The 15095-nt window shown below is 44.7% G+C and overlaps 2 protein-coding genes across 3 annotated transcripts in view; both read right to left on the bottom strand.

Moving 5' to 3' along the window:
- LOC141060491 (uncharacterized) overlaps nt 1-15095 on the bottom strand; it is a 108238-nt gene continuing 93143 nt past the window's right edge. Inside the window, exon 8 of the mRNA XM_073556754.1 lies at nt 1-3083. Coding sequence (XP_073412855.1) covers nt 1579-3083 — 1505 coding nt within the window. The 3' untranslated portion in view covers nt 1-1578. The remainder of the gene's footprint in view (nt 3084-15095) is intronic.
- The window catches only part of LOC141060489 (gastrula zinc finger protein XlCGF66.1-like), a 25729-nt gene continuing 13668 nt past the window's right edge, over nt 3035-15095 (bottom strand). The window contains exons 2-6 of one of the 2 annotated variants that reach the window (XM_073556751.1): nt 11196-11341; nt 9568-9744; nt 9361-9484; nt 9219-9280; nt 3035-3368 (exon numbers count right to left, since the gene is read on the bottom strand). In XM_073556751.1, the coding sequence (XP_073412852.1) occupies nt 3150-3368; nt 9219-9280; nt 9361-9484; nt 9568-9744; nt 11196-11273 (660 nt within the window). In that variant the 5' untranslated portion in view covers nt 11274-11341 and the 3' untranslated portion in view covers nt 3035-3149. Of the gene's footprint in view, nt 3369-9169; nt 9281-9360; nt 9485-9567; nt 9745-11195; nt 11342-15095 lie in introns of both variants that reach the window. The other variant, XM_073556752.1, reaches the window with a different exon arrangement.

Here is a 15095-nt window from a genome sequence, read left to right on the forward strand (position 1 = left end):
TTTTAGGTATCAGACCAGGGGTTTGATATTGTTTTCTCTCTTCTGTGTGGATTTATGCATTGAATCGCTTGTTAAAGTCAGTTCCACGTTTGCCTTCACGAGACTTGCTTTGACAATCATAACCAGAAGTGATGTCAATGTACAGCAGTGACAGAGAACAGCTCCCTCTGTCTGCGATGTTTTGCACTGCATTTATTAGATTATTTCCCACCTAACGGGATAATGAGTTTTATGGAACTGCACTAAGTGCTGTAGGATGCATTTGTTATTTTCATGGACTTGTACCTTGTGTATAGCCGCACAGGATAGAAGAGAGTTCAAGGGGTATTCTCAAGTTTGGCATTTATCCCTTATCCCTGCGACCCCTGGGGTCCTCCCCAATCTCATGAGCCCAGTGTGAACGGAGGAGCAGTCAGTCATGTGTACTACTGCTGTATTCATTCTTATGGGATTGCCAAACACCATCCAAGTGCAGCGCTCAAATATATCCAGTGGTCTCATTAAGAATGAATGGAGCAACAGTGCACATGCCTGACCACCATTTTTGTTTTTTTATGGTGCAGGGAATAGCTGAACGCAGCCCCAAAGGGAATAAATGGAGCGGCGGTTGAGCATACTATCGGAGGTAATGCTGCCCGGTTCTAACGATCAGTGTGAAGCCAAGCAATCCATCTTGTAGTTAATAACTGGTTCTTTGGTGGCAACAATTTAAAGACACAAGTTATTACCACTCAGAGTCACTTTTCTCCAAGATCGGAGTTGGATGAAGATTTACGGCCTCCCGAGATCAGATGCAGGAGACACCATCCCACGTGGAAAAAGACTCATTCTCTGATGTCCTTACGTGCTAACCAGTAACCCAGCCCGTGTGACCACCTACATCAATTTGTTTGACCACTAAAGTCCATCCAAGTGGTCGTATGAAACCAGGTGTAATCCACAATTTTGCCATTAGGGAATACAACTCATTGCACAAACAGTAACAGAAAACATCATCATCCATCACCAAACCACAGCGGTCCGCTCTTAAAGGGTTAATAGCATTCATTAAACTTGAGCGATGTGTGTAATTTGCATGTAGTAGATCTGCGTGTGTAATACGCATGGCCAGCAAACTCCTCAGATCTTAGTCCTTTTAAGAACCTGCGCTCAATCCTCACATAGCGATAAACAAAAATCCAGAAATTCTGATAAACTCCGAGCATTGCTGGGACAAGAACCAGCGGCCATCAGTCAGAATCTACCCAGAAGCCGATATCCAGCTGCCGGGGAGAAGGGCAGAAGTCTGGATAAATATGGGGCACTGCTGGGAATATTGAGGCATCACATGAACTTCATGAATTGAGCAATGAAAATATAAAAACTTATGAAATGTTTAATTGTCCGTCGGTAACCAGAGAAACATCCGACTAAAAGGGCGAAAGCAGGAAAATGTGTGAAAACCAAAACTTGTGTCATTCTGAAAACTTTTAGCCACGACTGTTTATTGTTTGATGTACAACAAGGAGCGGATTTAACTCTTTAATGCAATTTTTAACATGAAAATGGCTTCTCCCCTGAATAAGATGTTGAGGATTCTCAATCAACTGATTTAAAACTATAACAATTCCCACATTCTAAACTTGACAATGGAGTCTCCTGTTGCTTAAAAATATCTGATTTACCAGTGCAACATTTTCCACATTTTAAACATGAAACTGGCTTCCCCCTGTGTGAACTCTCATGTCTAACAAGATCTGATTTTTGGGTAAAGCATTTTCCACATTCTGGGCATGAAAATGGTTTCTCCCCTGTGTGAATCTTTTGATGTCTAATAAGAATATATTTCTGCTTAAAACATTTTCCACATTGTGAACATGAAAATGACTTTTGTACTGTGTGAATGCTCTGATGTTTAACAAGATTTGGTTTCCAGGCAAAACATTTCCCACATTCTGAACATGAAAATGGCTTCTCCCCTGTGTGGATTCTTTTATGTCCAAAAAGAATATGTTTTTGGTTAAAACTTTTCCCACATTCTGAGCATGAATATGGCTTCTCTCCTGTGTGAATTGTTTGATGTCTAATAAGAATCTGTTTCTGGCTAAAACATTTTCCACATTGCGAACATGAAAATTGCTTTTCTACTCTGTGAATTTTCTGATATTTAACAAGATCAGATTTCCCGGTAAAACATTTTTCACGCTCTGTACATGGCTTCTCCCCTGTATGAGATTTTAAGTGTACAACAAGATGTGATTTCCAATTAAAACATTTTCCACATTCTGAACATGGATACGGCTTCTCCCCTGTGTGAGTTCTTTTATGCCCAATAAGACTATGCTTATGGTTAAAACATTTCCCACATTCTGAACATGAGAATGGCTTCTCCCCTGTGTGGCTTCTATGATGTCTAATAAGTTCTGGTTTCATGCTAAAACATTTTCCACATTCTGAACATAAAAATGGTTTCTCCCCTGTGTGAATTCTTTGATGTCCAATAAGAATGCGTTTCTGGTTAAAACATTTCCCACATTCTGAACATGAATACGGCTTTACACCTTTGTGACTTCTATGATGTCTAATTACATCTGATTTCTGAGCAAAACATTTTCCACATTCTTTGCATGAAAATGGCTTTTCCCCGGTGTGAATTCTTTGATGTACAATAAGAATATGTTTCTGGTTAAAACATTTCCCACACTCTGAACAAGAAAATGGTTTCTCCTTCGTGTGAATCCTTAGATGTCCAATAAGAATATTTTTTTGGGTAAAACATCTCCCACATTCTAAACATGAAAATGGCTTCTCCCCTGTGTGAATTCTTTGATGTCTAACAAGATATGACTTCTGGTCAAAACATTTCCCACATTCTGAACATGAATGTGGCTTTTCCCTTGTGTCTTCTGTGTGAATTTTCTTATGTCTAAAAAGATCTGATTTATGGGTAAAACATTTTCCACATTCCTGACATGAAAATGGCCTCTCCCCTGTGTGAATTCTTTGATGTGTAATAAGAGTTGGTTTTTGGGTGAAACATTTCCCACATTCTGGACATGAATATGGCTTCTCCCCTGTGTGAATTCTACAATGTCTAACTAGACCTGATTTCTGGGTAAATATTTTGCCACATTCTGAACATGAATATGGCTTCCCTCCTATGGGACCCTTTAGATTCTTAACATCCTTTCCATGACTTCTATTTTGCTTTTTAGTTTGTGATGAATCAGGAGAAATAACCCAATTAAAAGTATCAGAAGATACATCTTTGCTGTGTGGCGCTGAGTGTATATCGGCATTCTCTTCATATCCATATTGTATGATACTACAATCATCTTCTTTAAAATATGAAGATTTTGGATGTCCCTCTGAGCTCCCAGTAAAGTCATCTGCAAAAAATAAAACTTATTATATTATTTCTCTTTTCAATAATATAACCTTATCAATTATGTTGACATTTTATGACATTACAATTAACAAGTATATAGCTAAATTCACTTATTAACTAACTAAAATATCTGGTTGCAAAACAGATCATAATTTCAGACCACTAGGTCACAATATTTTGATATCAGACTGTTCTGTTGCTGTTTTTAACCTATAGCTAAGGACGAAAGTGATGGCACCCTTAAAGAAAATGAAGCATTTCTCCAGAAAATTATTGCAATTACACATTTTGTTATACACACGTTTATTTCCTTTGTACGTGTTGGAACAACACAAAAAAAAAGAGAAAAAAAAGGTATATTGGACATAATTTGACACAAAACCAGCAAAATGGGCTTAATAAAATTGTTGCCACCTTTCCAAAATGGTGGCTAAGCAACTTTGTTTCAAGCAATTGATGCTCATTCAGACTTGCCTGTGGAAAATAACTGTGGGCAATATAAAAATCACACCTGAAACCAGATAAAAAGGGGAGAAGGTGACTCAATCTCTGCATTTTGTGTCTGTGTGTGCGCCATGCTAAGATTGGAGAACAGAAAGAGGAGAAGAGAACTGTCTGAGGACTTGAGAACCAAAATTTGTTGAGGAATATCAACAAGCTCAAGGTTACAAGTCCATCTCCAGAGATCTTGATGTTCCTTTTTCCACAGTGCGCACAACAATCAACAAGTTTACAGCCCATGGCACTGTATCCTGTATGTGGACGGCAGAGAAAAATTGAAGAAAGGTTGCAATGCAGGATGGTGGATAAGCAGCCCAATTAAGTTCCAAAGAAATTCATGCTGTCTTGCAGGCTCAGGGTACATCAGTGTCAGTGCGAACTATCCGTCGACATGTGAATGAAATGCTGTAGAAGACACAGGAGGACCTCGCACAGAGACATAAAATGTAGGTAAGCCAAAATCCTACAGGAAAAGTGACTTGTGGACAGATGAGATTAAGATAGAGCTTTTGGTAAAGAACACAATTCTACTGTTTACCAAAATAGAATGAGGTCTACAAAGAAAAGAATACAGGACCTACAGTCCAATATGTTCGTGGGTCATCAATGTTTTGCTGCTTCCGGCACTGGATGTCTTGACTGTGTGCAAGGCATCATGAAATCTGAAGATTACCAAAGGATTTTGGACCCAGTCTCAGAAAGCTGATTTTTGTGTCCTAGGTCAAGAGTTTTCCAGCAGGACAATGACCCAAAATAGACATCAAGAAGCCCCCAGAAATTGGATGGAAACAGCGCTGGGGCGTTCTGAAGTGTCAGCAATGAGTCCGGACATAAATCCCATTGAACACATGTGGAGACATCTTAAAATTGTCGTTGGTAGAAAGCGCCTTCACATATGAGAGATCGGGAGGAAAGAAGAGGAAACGATTGCAGTTTTTTATCCCAAAGAATGAGCAACCAAATATTAAGCAGAGGGTGCCAACAATTTTGTCTTCCTGCCCATTTTTGGGGTTTTGTGTGAAGTTTTTTTATAATTTTTTTTTGCATTGTTCCAATACACACAAAGGAAATCATAGAATCGTAGAGTTGGAAGGGATCTCCTGGGTCATCTGGTCCAACCCCCTGCTCAAAGCAGGATTCGCTAAATCATCCCAGTCAGATGTCTGTCCAGCCTCTGTTTGAAGACTTCTTTTGAAGGAGAGCTCACCACTTCTCGTGGCAGCCTGTTCCACTCATTGATCATGTGTATAACAAAACGTATATAACTGCAATCATTTTGGGGGCAAAATACTTCATTTTCTGGAACAATTTCAAGAATGCCAACAATTATGGCCATGACTGTATGTGTTGAAGACATTTTCATGTTTCATCTGTCTGTCACAACTCTAACGCTCAATGAAGAATCCTAAGTCTCATCAATCACCTCTGCGTACTTTAGAAAAGAGGTGGGAAAGAGCAATACTGTCATGTATGAAGAAGCCTGCAGTTTTCCATTTTTTTTATTTTTTTAACGTAAATCTAGGAGTCAATACAGACGTTATACCGCCAACTCCTGCCTGTTAAAGTAGAGACCTGAGCTAGCTCCAGTCGCTGCCATTTAACCATTCAGATGCCACTGTTTAATCATTTAGATGCTGTAGTATTGGTTAAACGGTTCCAATCTCTGTGCATGACATTGTTGTGGAGCGCTGATCATTTACTATGGGAGCCTGGGGTCAAATGAAGGGCCCACTGCCATCATATTGGTACTCCTGTTAATTTAATTTGTTAGTCCAGCGGTGGGGAAAGTTTTTCCCCGTTTTTTGGCCGTGGGCCCTTTAATTCTTTAGAGGTGCGCGTGATATTGTGGCACGCTCTTTCCATCCCTGCTCAGTAGGGAGAATCCTGTGGAGCGGCTTCAGGTGAGGGACAAGTTGTAATCCGGGTGGGTAGTGGGGTCACAGACACGGGGGACCACGAGCGGTGCAGAAGTTTTGGCAGCAGATTGTGCGGAGGTAGTGCTGCTGCTGATGCGTCTCCTGCTGCATTTTCAGTGAGCCTGCACCTGGGAGACGACGGACTCCGCGTACATGAACCACCCTCGACTGGAGCCGCTGCCCCCGCTCCATCCACTGCTGAGCGCCCGGCGATGGAGAGACCACCCATGTAAAGTAGCAGTGCCGAGCGTGTTGCATCCTCCTGTGCAGCTGCAGTGTGCAGGGTAATCACAGCATGCAGAAAGCAGGGGGGCAAGTCGTCGTGTAGTCGTGTAAGGGGGCAAGAGACAAACACAGACTGCAGGCACCGATTATATCAGGGGTACCGAGGACACAGGAGCGTACATACACAACACGGAGCAAGTATTCACACATATATTCATCATACACATCTACACATACATACACTACACATCAGACATACATACATGTAAATAAATGAAAAATCAGCACACCCCGGAGGCGTAGTTCCAGTCCAGGATAGGAGCACAGGAATCCTGCTGCTGCACAGCACATACCAACTTGAAAAGTGTGAAAATGGATCCAGCTCACACACCAGGGTGTTGATAAAAATCTTTCATTCGGCTTTATTTGGAAAAATTATTTTTAAAATGTTGCAACATCAATTAGGACGTATTTTATATATCCAATGTTGTCCGAGACGTCCTACTTGATGTTGCAACATTTTAAAAATAATTTTTCCAAGCTGACAAGCGGGACTACTGGTGTCATGCTGACATCCGACTCCCACTGCCTAATTGGGGGAAGCTGGCTGTCAATCAGCATGACACCAGTAGTCCCAGCCTGTCAACAGGAAGAGAAACTGCTGCTCTATTGACCGGGAGTAGCTGAATCTCTGGCAGTTGCGGTAAGTGACCAGCGCAAAGTACAACAGGGATGTAGATGGTTCTGTTAGCAACTAGATGCCTTTTTTGGGGGGGTCCCCCTTTGTAATAACCAGTAAAGGCTAAGTATACAGCTGTGAGCTGATATTAATAGCCTGGGAGGCTCCATGTTTATTATCCCCTTTGCAGGCTATAAACATCAGCAAGCAGCTGTCAGCTTTCCCGCTGCTGGTTATTAAAATTTGTGGAGACCCCCCACACCATTTTTTTATGTAAAGAGGATATCTAGAACTTTAGAAAAAAGGCATGTAATTGCTAACAGAGGCAGCTACCTGTCTGTTGTATCCTACACCGATCATTGACCGCTCCTGCCAGAGATTCAGCTGCTCCCTTTCAACAGAGCAGCAGTTTCTCTTCCTGCTGACAGGCGGGACTACTGGTGTCATGCTGACATCCGACTCCCACTGCCTAATTGGGGCAAGCTGGCTGTCAATCAGCATGACACCAGTAGTCCCAGCCTGTCAACAGGAAGAGAAACTGCTGCTCTATTGACCGGGAGTAGCTGAATCTCTGGCAGTTGCGGTAAGTGACCAGCGCTAAGTACAACAGGGATGTAGATGCTTCTGTTAGGAACTAGATGCCTTTTTTTAAACTCCCAGATATCCTCTTTAATTAAATTATTTAGGACTTAAATACATGAACTGCACTAATTATATATGTCACTGACATCTCTCTAGCCATCTATGTATATATCTATTATATTCTGACGGGTACGCTGTAAACTTACTGTACAAGGCTGATGAAATGTCAGGTTTTCTACAATATGGGGGTGTATAAATCAGACAGCACACGCATGGTCTGTGGGCCGTGCAATTTTTTTTCTCACACCCATTGACTTGTATTGGCGAGCCTCCTCTGAAATACGCGGCCTCTCACATCATGCTGCAATTTTTTTCTCAGTCCGATCTGAGCTTAAAAAAAAAATCGCAGGCGAGCTGTGACCCATAGCGTAACATTGGTCAGAGTGTAAGCCGATTTTTTTATCAGATTGCAATTGTCTGTTCTTCTTGCAAATGAATAAGAGCCCTAATAGGAGCTAATGATTGCTAACTACCAAATTGGACAAATACTTTGTCTTCATCAGAACTGACATCAGATGACGAAGAAATCAGTCGCTCACATAAGTATAATTAATCTCCAGCTGTAGATTATCAGCCATATTATGATGACCTGTGACCTCACATATAACAGGAGCACATCATCATCAATTCACATTGTGCTGAAAGTGAATATTCAGCTAAAGACCCTCACCTGGGCAGTGATCTGTAGGGGTCTCCTCTTCACACCACTGATCGCTCCTCAAATTAGGGGTCTCCTCTTTACACCGCTGATCGTCCATCACATTATGGGTCTCCTCTTTACACCACTGATCGCTCCTCACATTAAGGGTCTCCTCTTTACACCACTGATCGCCCCTCACATTAGTGGTCTTCTCTTTACACCACTGATCGACCATCACATTAGGGGTCTCCTCTTTACACCACTGATCGCTCCTCACATTAGGGGTCTCCTCTTTACACCGCTGATTGACCATCACATTATGGGTCTCCTCTTTACACCACTGATCGCTCCTCACATTAGGGGTCTCCTCTTTACACCACTGATCGCCCCTCACATTAGTGGTCTTCTCTTTACACCACTGATCGCCCCTCACATTAGGGGTCTCTTCTTTACACCACTGATCGCTCCTCACATTAGGGGTCTCCTCTTTACACCGCTGATCGCTCCTCACATTAGGGGTCTCCTCTTTACACCGCTGATCGCTCCTCACATTAGGGGTCTCCTCTTTACACCGCTGATCATCCATCACATTATGGATCTCCTCTTTACACCACTGATCGCTCCTCACATTAGGGGTCTCCTCTTTACACCACTGATCGCCCCTCACATTAGTGGTCTTCTCTTTACACCACTGATCGCCCCTCACATTAGGGGTCTCCTCTTTACACCACTGATCGCTCCTCACATTAGGGGTCTCCTCTTTACACCGCTGATCGCCCCACACATTAGGGGTCTCCTCTTTACACCGCTGATCGCTCCTCACATTAAGGGTCTCCTCTTTACACCGCTGATCGCCCTTCACATTAGGGGTCTCCTCTTTACACCGCTGATCACCCCTCACATTAGGGGTCTCCTCTTTACACCGCTGATTGCCCCTCACATTAGGGGTCTCCTCTTCACACCTCTGATCGCCCCTCACATTTCTCTCTGGACCATTAATATTGTTCAAATCTTTATCCGGATCCAAAAGCTGAAAAACAAATATTGTAAAAGTCCCCGATGATTGGAGAAATCCCCGGGAATAATGGTGAGAAGATCCGGACATGTGATGTCTTTGGTCAGCTGTGATCCTGCCGTCTCCACCGCTCTCATTACACAAGCATAAAACATATAATACTGGAGGAGAAAACAAGACTGACCACAAGGACGTCACAGCCGTCTACACATCATAGGGAGATCTCCATCTACCTGATGGTCCTGAGGAGGAGGAGCGGGACATCTCTCTGGGGTTGTCCTCTTACTGGAGAGAACTGAGGAGACACAGACAGGACTGACATCATTATTACATACAGAGTATTATCGGCCGTGTGTATTTAGTCCTGTCTATTACCTGGTGATGTGCGGGGCCGGTGCTCCTCCATCATCACTTCCTGGTACCGATCCTTGTGTCCTTCTAGATACTCCCACTCCTCCATGGTGAAATAGACGGTGACGTCCTGACACCTTATAGGAACCTGACACACACAATGATACCGTCATCACCCAGAATCCTCCAGTGCTGTCCTGTATAATGTCCCAGCATTCCCAGCAGCGTCACCTCTCCAGTCAGCAGCTCAATCATCTTGTTGGTGAGTTCTAGGATCTTCTGGTCATTGATGTCCTCATGTATCCGGGGGTGAGGTGGAGGCCCCGGGATTGGGCTCAGGGTTCCTCCCCGTCCTTCAGACACAGGAGCCTGACAGCGATCACTAGAGGTCTTCACTACTGTGTAATCCTGAGTGTGGAGACATTAATAATATCACTACAGACATCTCCAGAGTCCATAACCTCTCCGGTCATATCCCCTGTTATTCCCATAGATAATGAGGTCATGTGATGACATCAGAGTCTCTCACCTCTCCGGTCATATCCCGTTATTCCCATAGATAATGAGGTCATGTGATGACATCAGAGCCTCTCCGGTCATATCCCCTGTTATTCCCATAGATAATGAGGTCATGTGATGACATCAGAGCCTCTCACCTCTCCGGTCATATCCCGTTATTCCCATAGATAATGAGGTCATGTGATGACATCAGAGCCTCTCCGGTCATATCCCGTTATTCCCATAGATAATGAGGTCATGTGATGACATCAGAGCCTCTCACCTCTCCGGTCATATCCTGTTATTCCCATAGATAATGAGGTCATGTGATGACATCAGAGCCTCTCACCTCTCCGGCCATATCTCCTGTTATTCCCATAGATTATGAGGTCATGTGATGACATCAGAGCCTCTCACCTCTCTGGTCATATCCTGTTATTCCCATAGATAATGAGGTCATGTGATGACATCAGAGCCTCTCACCTCTCCGGCCATATCTCCTGTTATTCCCATAGATTATGAGGTCATGTGATGACATCAGAGCCTCTCACCTCTCCGGTCATATCCTGTTATTCCCATAGATTATGAGGTCATGTGATGACATCAGAGCCTCTCACCTCTCCGGTTATATCCCCTGTTATTCCCATAGATAATGAGGTCATGTGATGACATCAGAGCCTCTCACCTCTCCGGTCATATCCTGTTATTCCCATAGATAATGAGGTCATGTGATGACATCAAAGCCTCTCACCTCTCCGGTTATATCTCCTGTTATTCCCCTAGATTATGAGGTCATGTGATGACATCAGAGCCTCTCACCTCTCCGGTTATATCCCATGTTATTCCCATGGATAATGAGGTCATGTGATGACATCAGAGCCTCTCACCTCTATGGTCATATACTGTTATTCCCATAGATAATGAGGTCATGTGATGACATCAGAGCCTCTCACCTCTCCGGTCATATCCCCTGTTATTCCCATAGATAATGAGGTCATGTGATGACATCAGAGCATCTCACCTCTCCGGTCATATCCCCTGTTATTCCCATAGATAATGAGGTCATGTGATGACATCAGAACCTCTCACCTCTCCGGTCATATCCCCTGTTATTCCCATAGATAATGAGGTCATGTGATGACATCAGAGCCTCTCACCTCTCAGGTCATATCCCCTGTTATTCCCATAGATAATGAGGTCTTGTGATGACATCAGAGCCTCTCACCTCTCCGGTCATATCCCCTGTTATTCCCATAGATAATGAGGTCATGTGATGACATCAGAGCCTCTCACCTCTCCGGTCATATCCCCTGTTATTCCCATAGATAATGAGGTCATGTGATGACATCAGAACCTCTCACCTCTCCGGTAAGATGGAAGATTATCTCCAGGTTGAGGTTTAGTATCCTCTCCGCCATCTTGCCTCTGACCTTATTCATCCCTGACACATTAATCAGGAAGATTCCCGCAGAGACGTTATCAGCAGAGGAGCCTTTATTATAAGAACCTGAAAGGAAAATACAATGCAAATATCATAGTAAACTAAGGAAACATGTTTCAAAAACTAACCACCATTTTTACCCTCTCCCGTGACCTCTGCCTGTAGGTGGCGCCGCTCTTGCACTGTGTGCAGACAGTGACATGTTCCTATTTAACATTAATGTTGCTGGGACTTAGCAGGGAATCTGTGTCTTACTGCAGCGTACTGGTTATCAGTAGTGGTCCGCTCTCTGCGGTCAGCCTTGTGTGTGGGAAAATCCTGCTTAACCCCCTGCAGTTACTTTTCAGTGCAAGTTATAAGTTGTTACTGATCCTAGTCTGCTGCTTTGTCATCCCGCATCTTTCAGTTGTTCGTTTCTCACTTGGTCTCGCATTCTTTCCCGGACTTTGACCTCCTGGTTTTGACTTCTCACCGCATCTATTCTCTGTCAGCTCGCTCCACCGGCCAGCAGCCACTCCATGCACCTACTCCAGGAGGTCCTCCTTATCCCAGTACAGGGATTATATTAATTGCAGCCAGGTTTCCACGTCTAGTGCACCATTACAGGGAAGGAGAACAGCAGCGATAATGGTTAGAAACAAAGGATGGAGCAACGGAGGCCGAACAGAGGAGATCACACAGTGACATGACACAAAGATCACTGCTCCCAGATCTGTCACGTGGAGATGGAAGGGGTTCTGTTCAGCTGATTATGGAGAGTCCAGGTACCGGTTGTCATGCATCTGGGCTTGAACCCACAGCAGTTACACCTTTTCTCTGGAGCAGACTTCTGGTGACCTCACCGTCTCTGGACCAGGTTCCTGGTGTCCTCACTGTCTCTGAAGCAGGTTCGTGGTGTCCTCACTGTCTCTGAAGCAGGTTCGTGGTGTCCTCACTGTCTCTGAAGCAGGTTCCTGGTGCCCTCACTGTCTCTAGAGCAAGTTTCTGGTGCCCTCAATGTCTCTGGAGCCGGTTCCTGGTGTCCTCACGGCCTCTGGAGCAGGTTCCTGGTGTCCTCACTATCTTTGGAGCAGGTTTCTGGTGTCATCACTGTCTCTGGAGCAGGTTCCTGGTGCCCTCACTGTCTCTGGAGCAGGTTCCTGGTGCCCTCACAATCTTTGGAGCAGGTTTCTGGTGTCCTCACTGTCTCTGGAGCAGGATCCTCGTGTCCTCACTGTCTCTGGAGCAGGATCCTGGTGTCCTCACCATCCTCACCGTCTCTGGAGCAGGTTCCTGGTGCCCTCAATGTCTCTGGAGCAGGTTCCTGGTGTCCTCACTGTCTCTAGAGCAGGTTGCAGGTGTCCTCACTGTCTGTTATCCTTTCTTTAGTCTGTTTAGGGTAACAGGTATTATCCTTTATTTATCTATCTGCCTAATCATCTTTCAGGTGCGGCTTTACAAACTTTCCTCCTGCTGGTATATGATGGTGATATTTTCATTTGGATGTCCAGCCATACTGCCGTTGTTTATGCCAGTCAGTGATAGACCAGCTAGGGTTTTTCTCTCTGCTGATTAATCTTTTCACCCTGCATCTATTCTCTGTTTCTAGTTTAGGAAGTAGGTGGCATACTCTCCAGCAGTACATACCTAATCTTCTCATTTTGTAGTTCATGGTTTGTTTTCACTCACTCTGGCATCTCTATCTATCTCAGCACTCCTTCCCTTCCGTAGGTAATTTACATTCTGCTCTACTCTCCGGTTGCTTAGGAGGAATGTGAAGCACCTGACGGCCTTTCAGGCAGCAAAGGTCCGAGCAGCCATAGTATATTCTGTTGTTAGGGCTATTCCAGCCCATGTAGGAACCACTAGGTCAGAATTTCTAGTCTGTACAGACATAGGCAGGGTCAGTTAATTACCTCTGTGAGTTATTACACAATCATAATACCAGTGTGACGGAGACACCGAGGACACGGAGCCAATACAGACCATATCCTGGCAGCAAAGCAGAGAAGTACTGTGTCAAGAACACCGCACTGCACTTGCTCACTGAGCCAGTGCGCGTGTCCTGAGTAAAAAGACTGTGCCCAAAGATACCTGCGGAGCGGGGTCTCAGTGGTGACGATGCATGCTCCAAGCTCACAGGACCTGAAGCACGTGACTGCTGGGGGCGTGGCCTCAGCTCCACAGAGCCAGGAGCTGCAGGGAAACTCCGAGAAAGGTAACTACAGGGCAATGTTACCAAGGGGCATAGACAGAGACAGAAACCAGATCAAGCAGGGTCAAAGCACGAGATAGCAATACAGTACCAAAGGGTTAGACAGAATGGATAGTCATTACGTAGCAACAGATCAGAAAACCAGAACGAGCAATAGACGGTACAATAGGGACAAATGTTGTGCGTTCATTCTCTGGTTCACCAGTTTTGAGTTCTCCTTCCAGACTCCCTCTGGTGGTAACAGGAGGTAGTGAGGCTGGTTTAATCAGTAGAGATCTGCCACCTGTTAATGAGGATGACGATTGGATCTCGGGAATCTCAGACTGGATTTAAGACAGCCGACGCCCTATTCAGTTGCTGGTGATTCCTTCTGGCTTGTCAGGTCTTGGTTTTCAGCTCTTTTCCAGTCATCTAAAGCTAAGTTTTTCTGCTAATGTTCACACTTGATTTTGTTGGTCTATTCAGTTCTTGGTGTGGTCAGCCAGCCACGGCTGGGGGCTGCGCTGAATTTCCACTCTTATTTATCTGTATTTGCCAATTTGCTTTTTGTCCCTTACTAGTTTGGCCTCTTTTTGCTCTGTCTCAGAATATTTCAGAGTGCTGATATAGTGGGAGCAGTCTAGTGACTTCAGGGTTAATTTTGCTATCAGAAGTGTTGGACATTATTTTTGTAGGGTTTTTTGCAGGTTGCAGACAGTGTCTTTCCTTTCCTTTCTAGTTAGCTTGGGCCCCGTCGTTTGCTCAGCCTATTTTCCTGCCTGTGTTTGTGCTTTCATCTTGTTTCACCGTGAATACATGTGTGGGGGCTGTCTTTCCTTTGGGGTCTGCTCTGGGGCAGGTAGTTTTCCCTTTTTCTTGCTTCAGGCTTATTTAGTCCTCCGGCTGTGACGAAGCGTCTAAGAACATTGTAGGTACGCTCCACGGCTGCTGCTAGTTGTGTGGTAGGATCAGGGATCTGCAATCTGCATAGTTACCAACCTCTCTGGTTTTCTGTGACTTAGCTTGTTTTGCCTTTTTTCTCTTCGGTGACCCATTCATAACAGACAAACTGTAACGGAGTAACGATAGACAAGCCAGGAGGTCAGAACCAGAAAAGACAATAGTACCCAAACAAGAGACGGAGTACAGAGTGAGGGAACGGACCGGATCATACACGGGAAGCAAACAAGCAACGCAGAATACAAGCACACCAGGGGTCAGACACACCAGAACAACAGTATAGCTGACAGAGAACCCTGGTAAAGAGTGAGTATAAATACCCCTCCCAGATCCGGAAAGAAGCCACGAACACAACCCTGTGAGTGCAGGGCAAGAACACTGTTCAAACCATGACATACTGGACTGTTAGAAATGAGACCTGAGGGGCCACACTGAGGACATGTCATAGGGAGGAAGGTACAGCAGCCCTGAGGGGCCACACTGAGGTCATGTCGTAGGGAGGAAGGTACAGGAGCCCTGAGCGGCCACACTGAGGCCATGTCATAGGGAGGAAGGTACAGGAGCCCTGAGGGGCCACACTGAAGCCATGTCATAGGGAGGAAGGTACAGGAGTCCTGAGGGGGCCACACTGAGACCATGTCAGAAGGAGGAAGATACAGGAGCCTGGAGGGGCCAGACTGTGGCTAT

The sequence above is a fragment of the Dendrobates tinctorius genome, unplaced genomic scaffold (genome assembly GCF_039654945.1).
Source record: "Dendrobates tinctorius isolate UK_male_01 unplaced genomic scaffold, ASM3965494v1 ptg000237l, whole genome shotgun sequence".
In the NCBI taxonomy this organism is placed as follows: domain Eukaryota; kingdom Metazoa; phylum Chordata; class Amphibia; order Anura; family Dendrobatidae; genus Dendrobates; species Dendrobates tinctorius.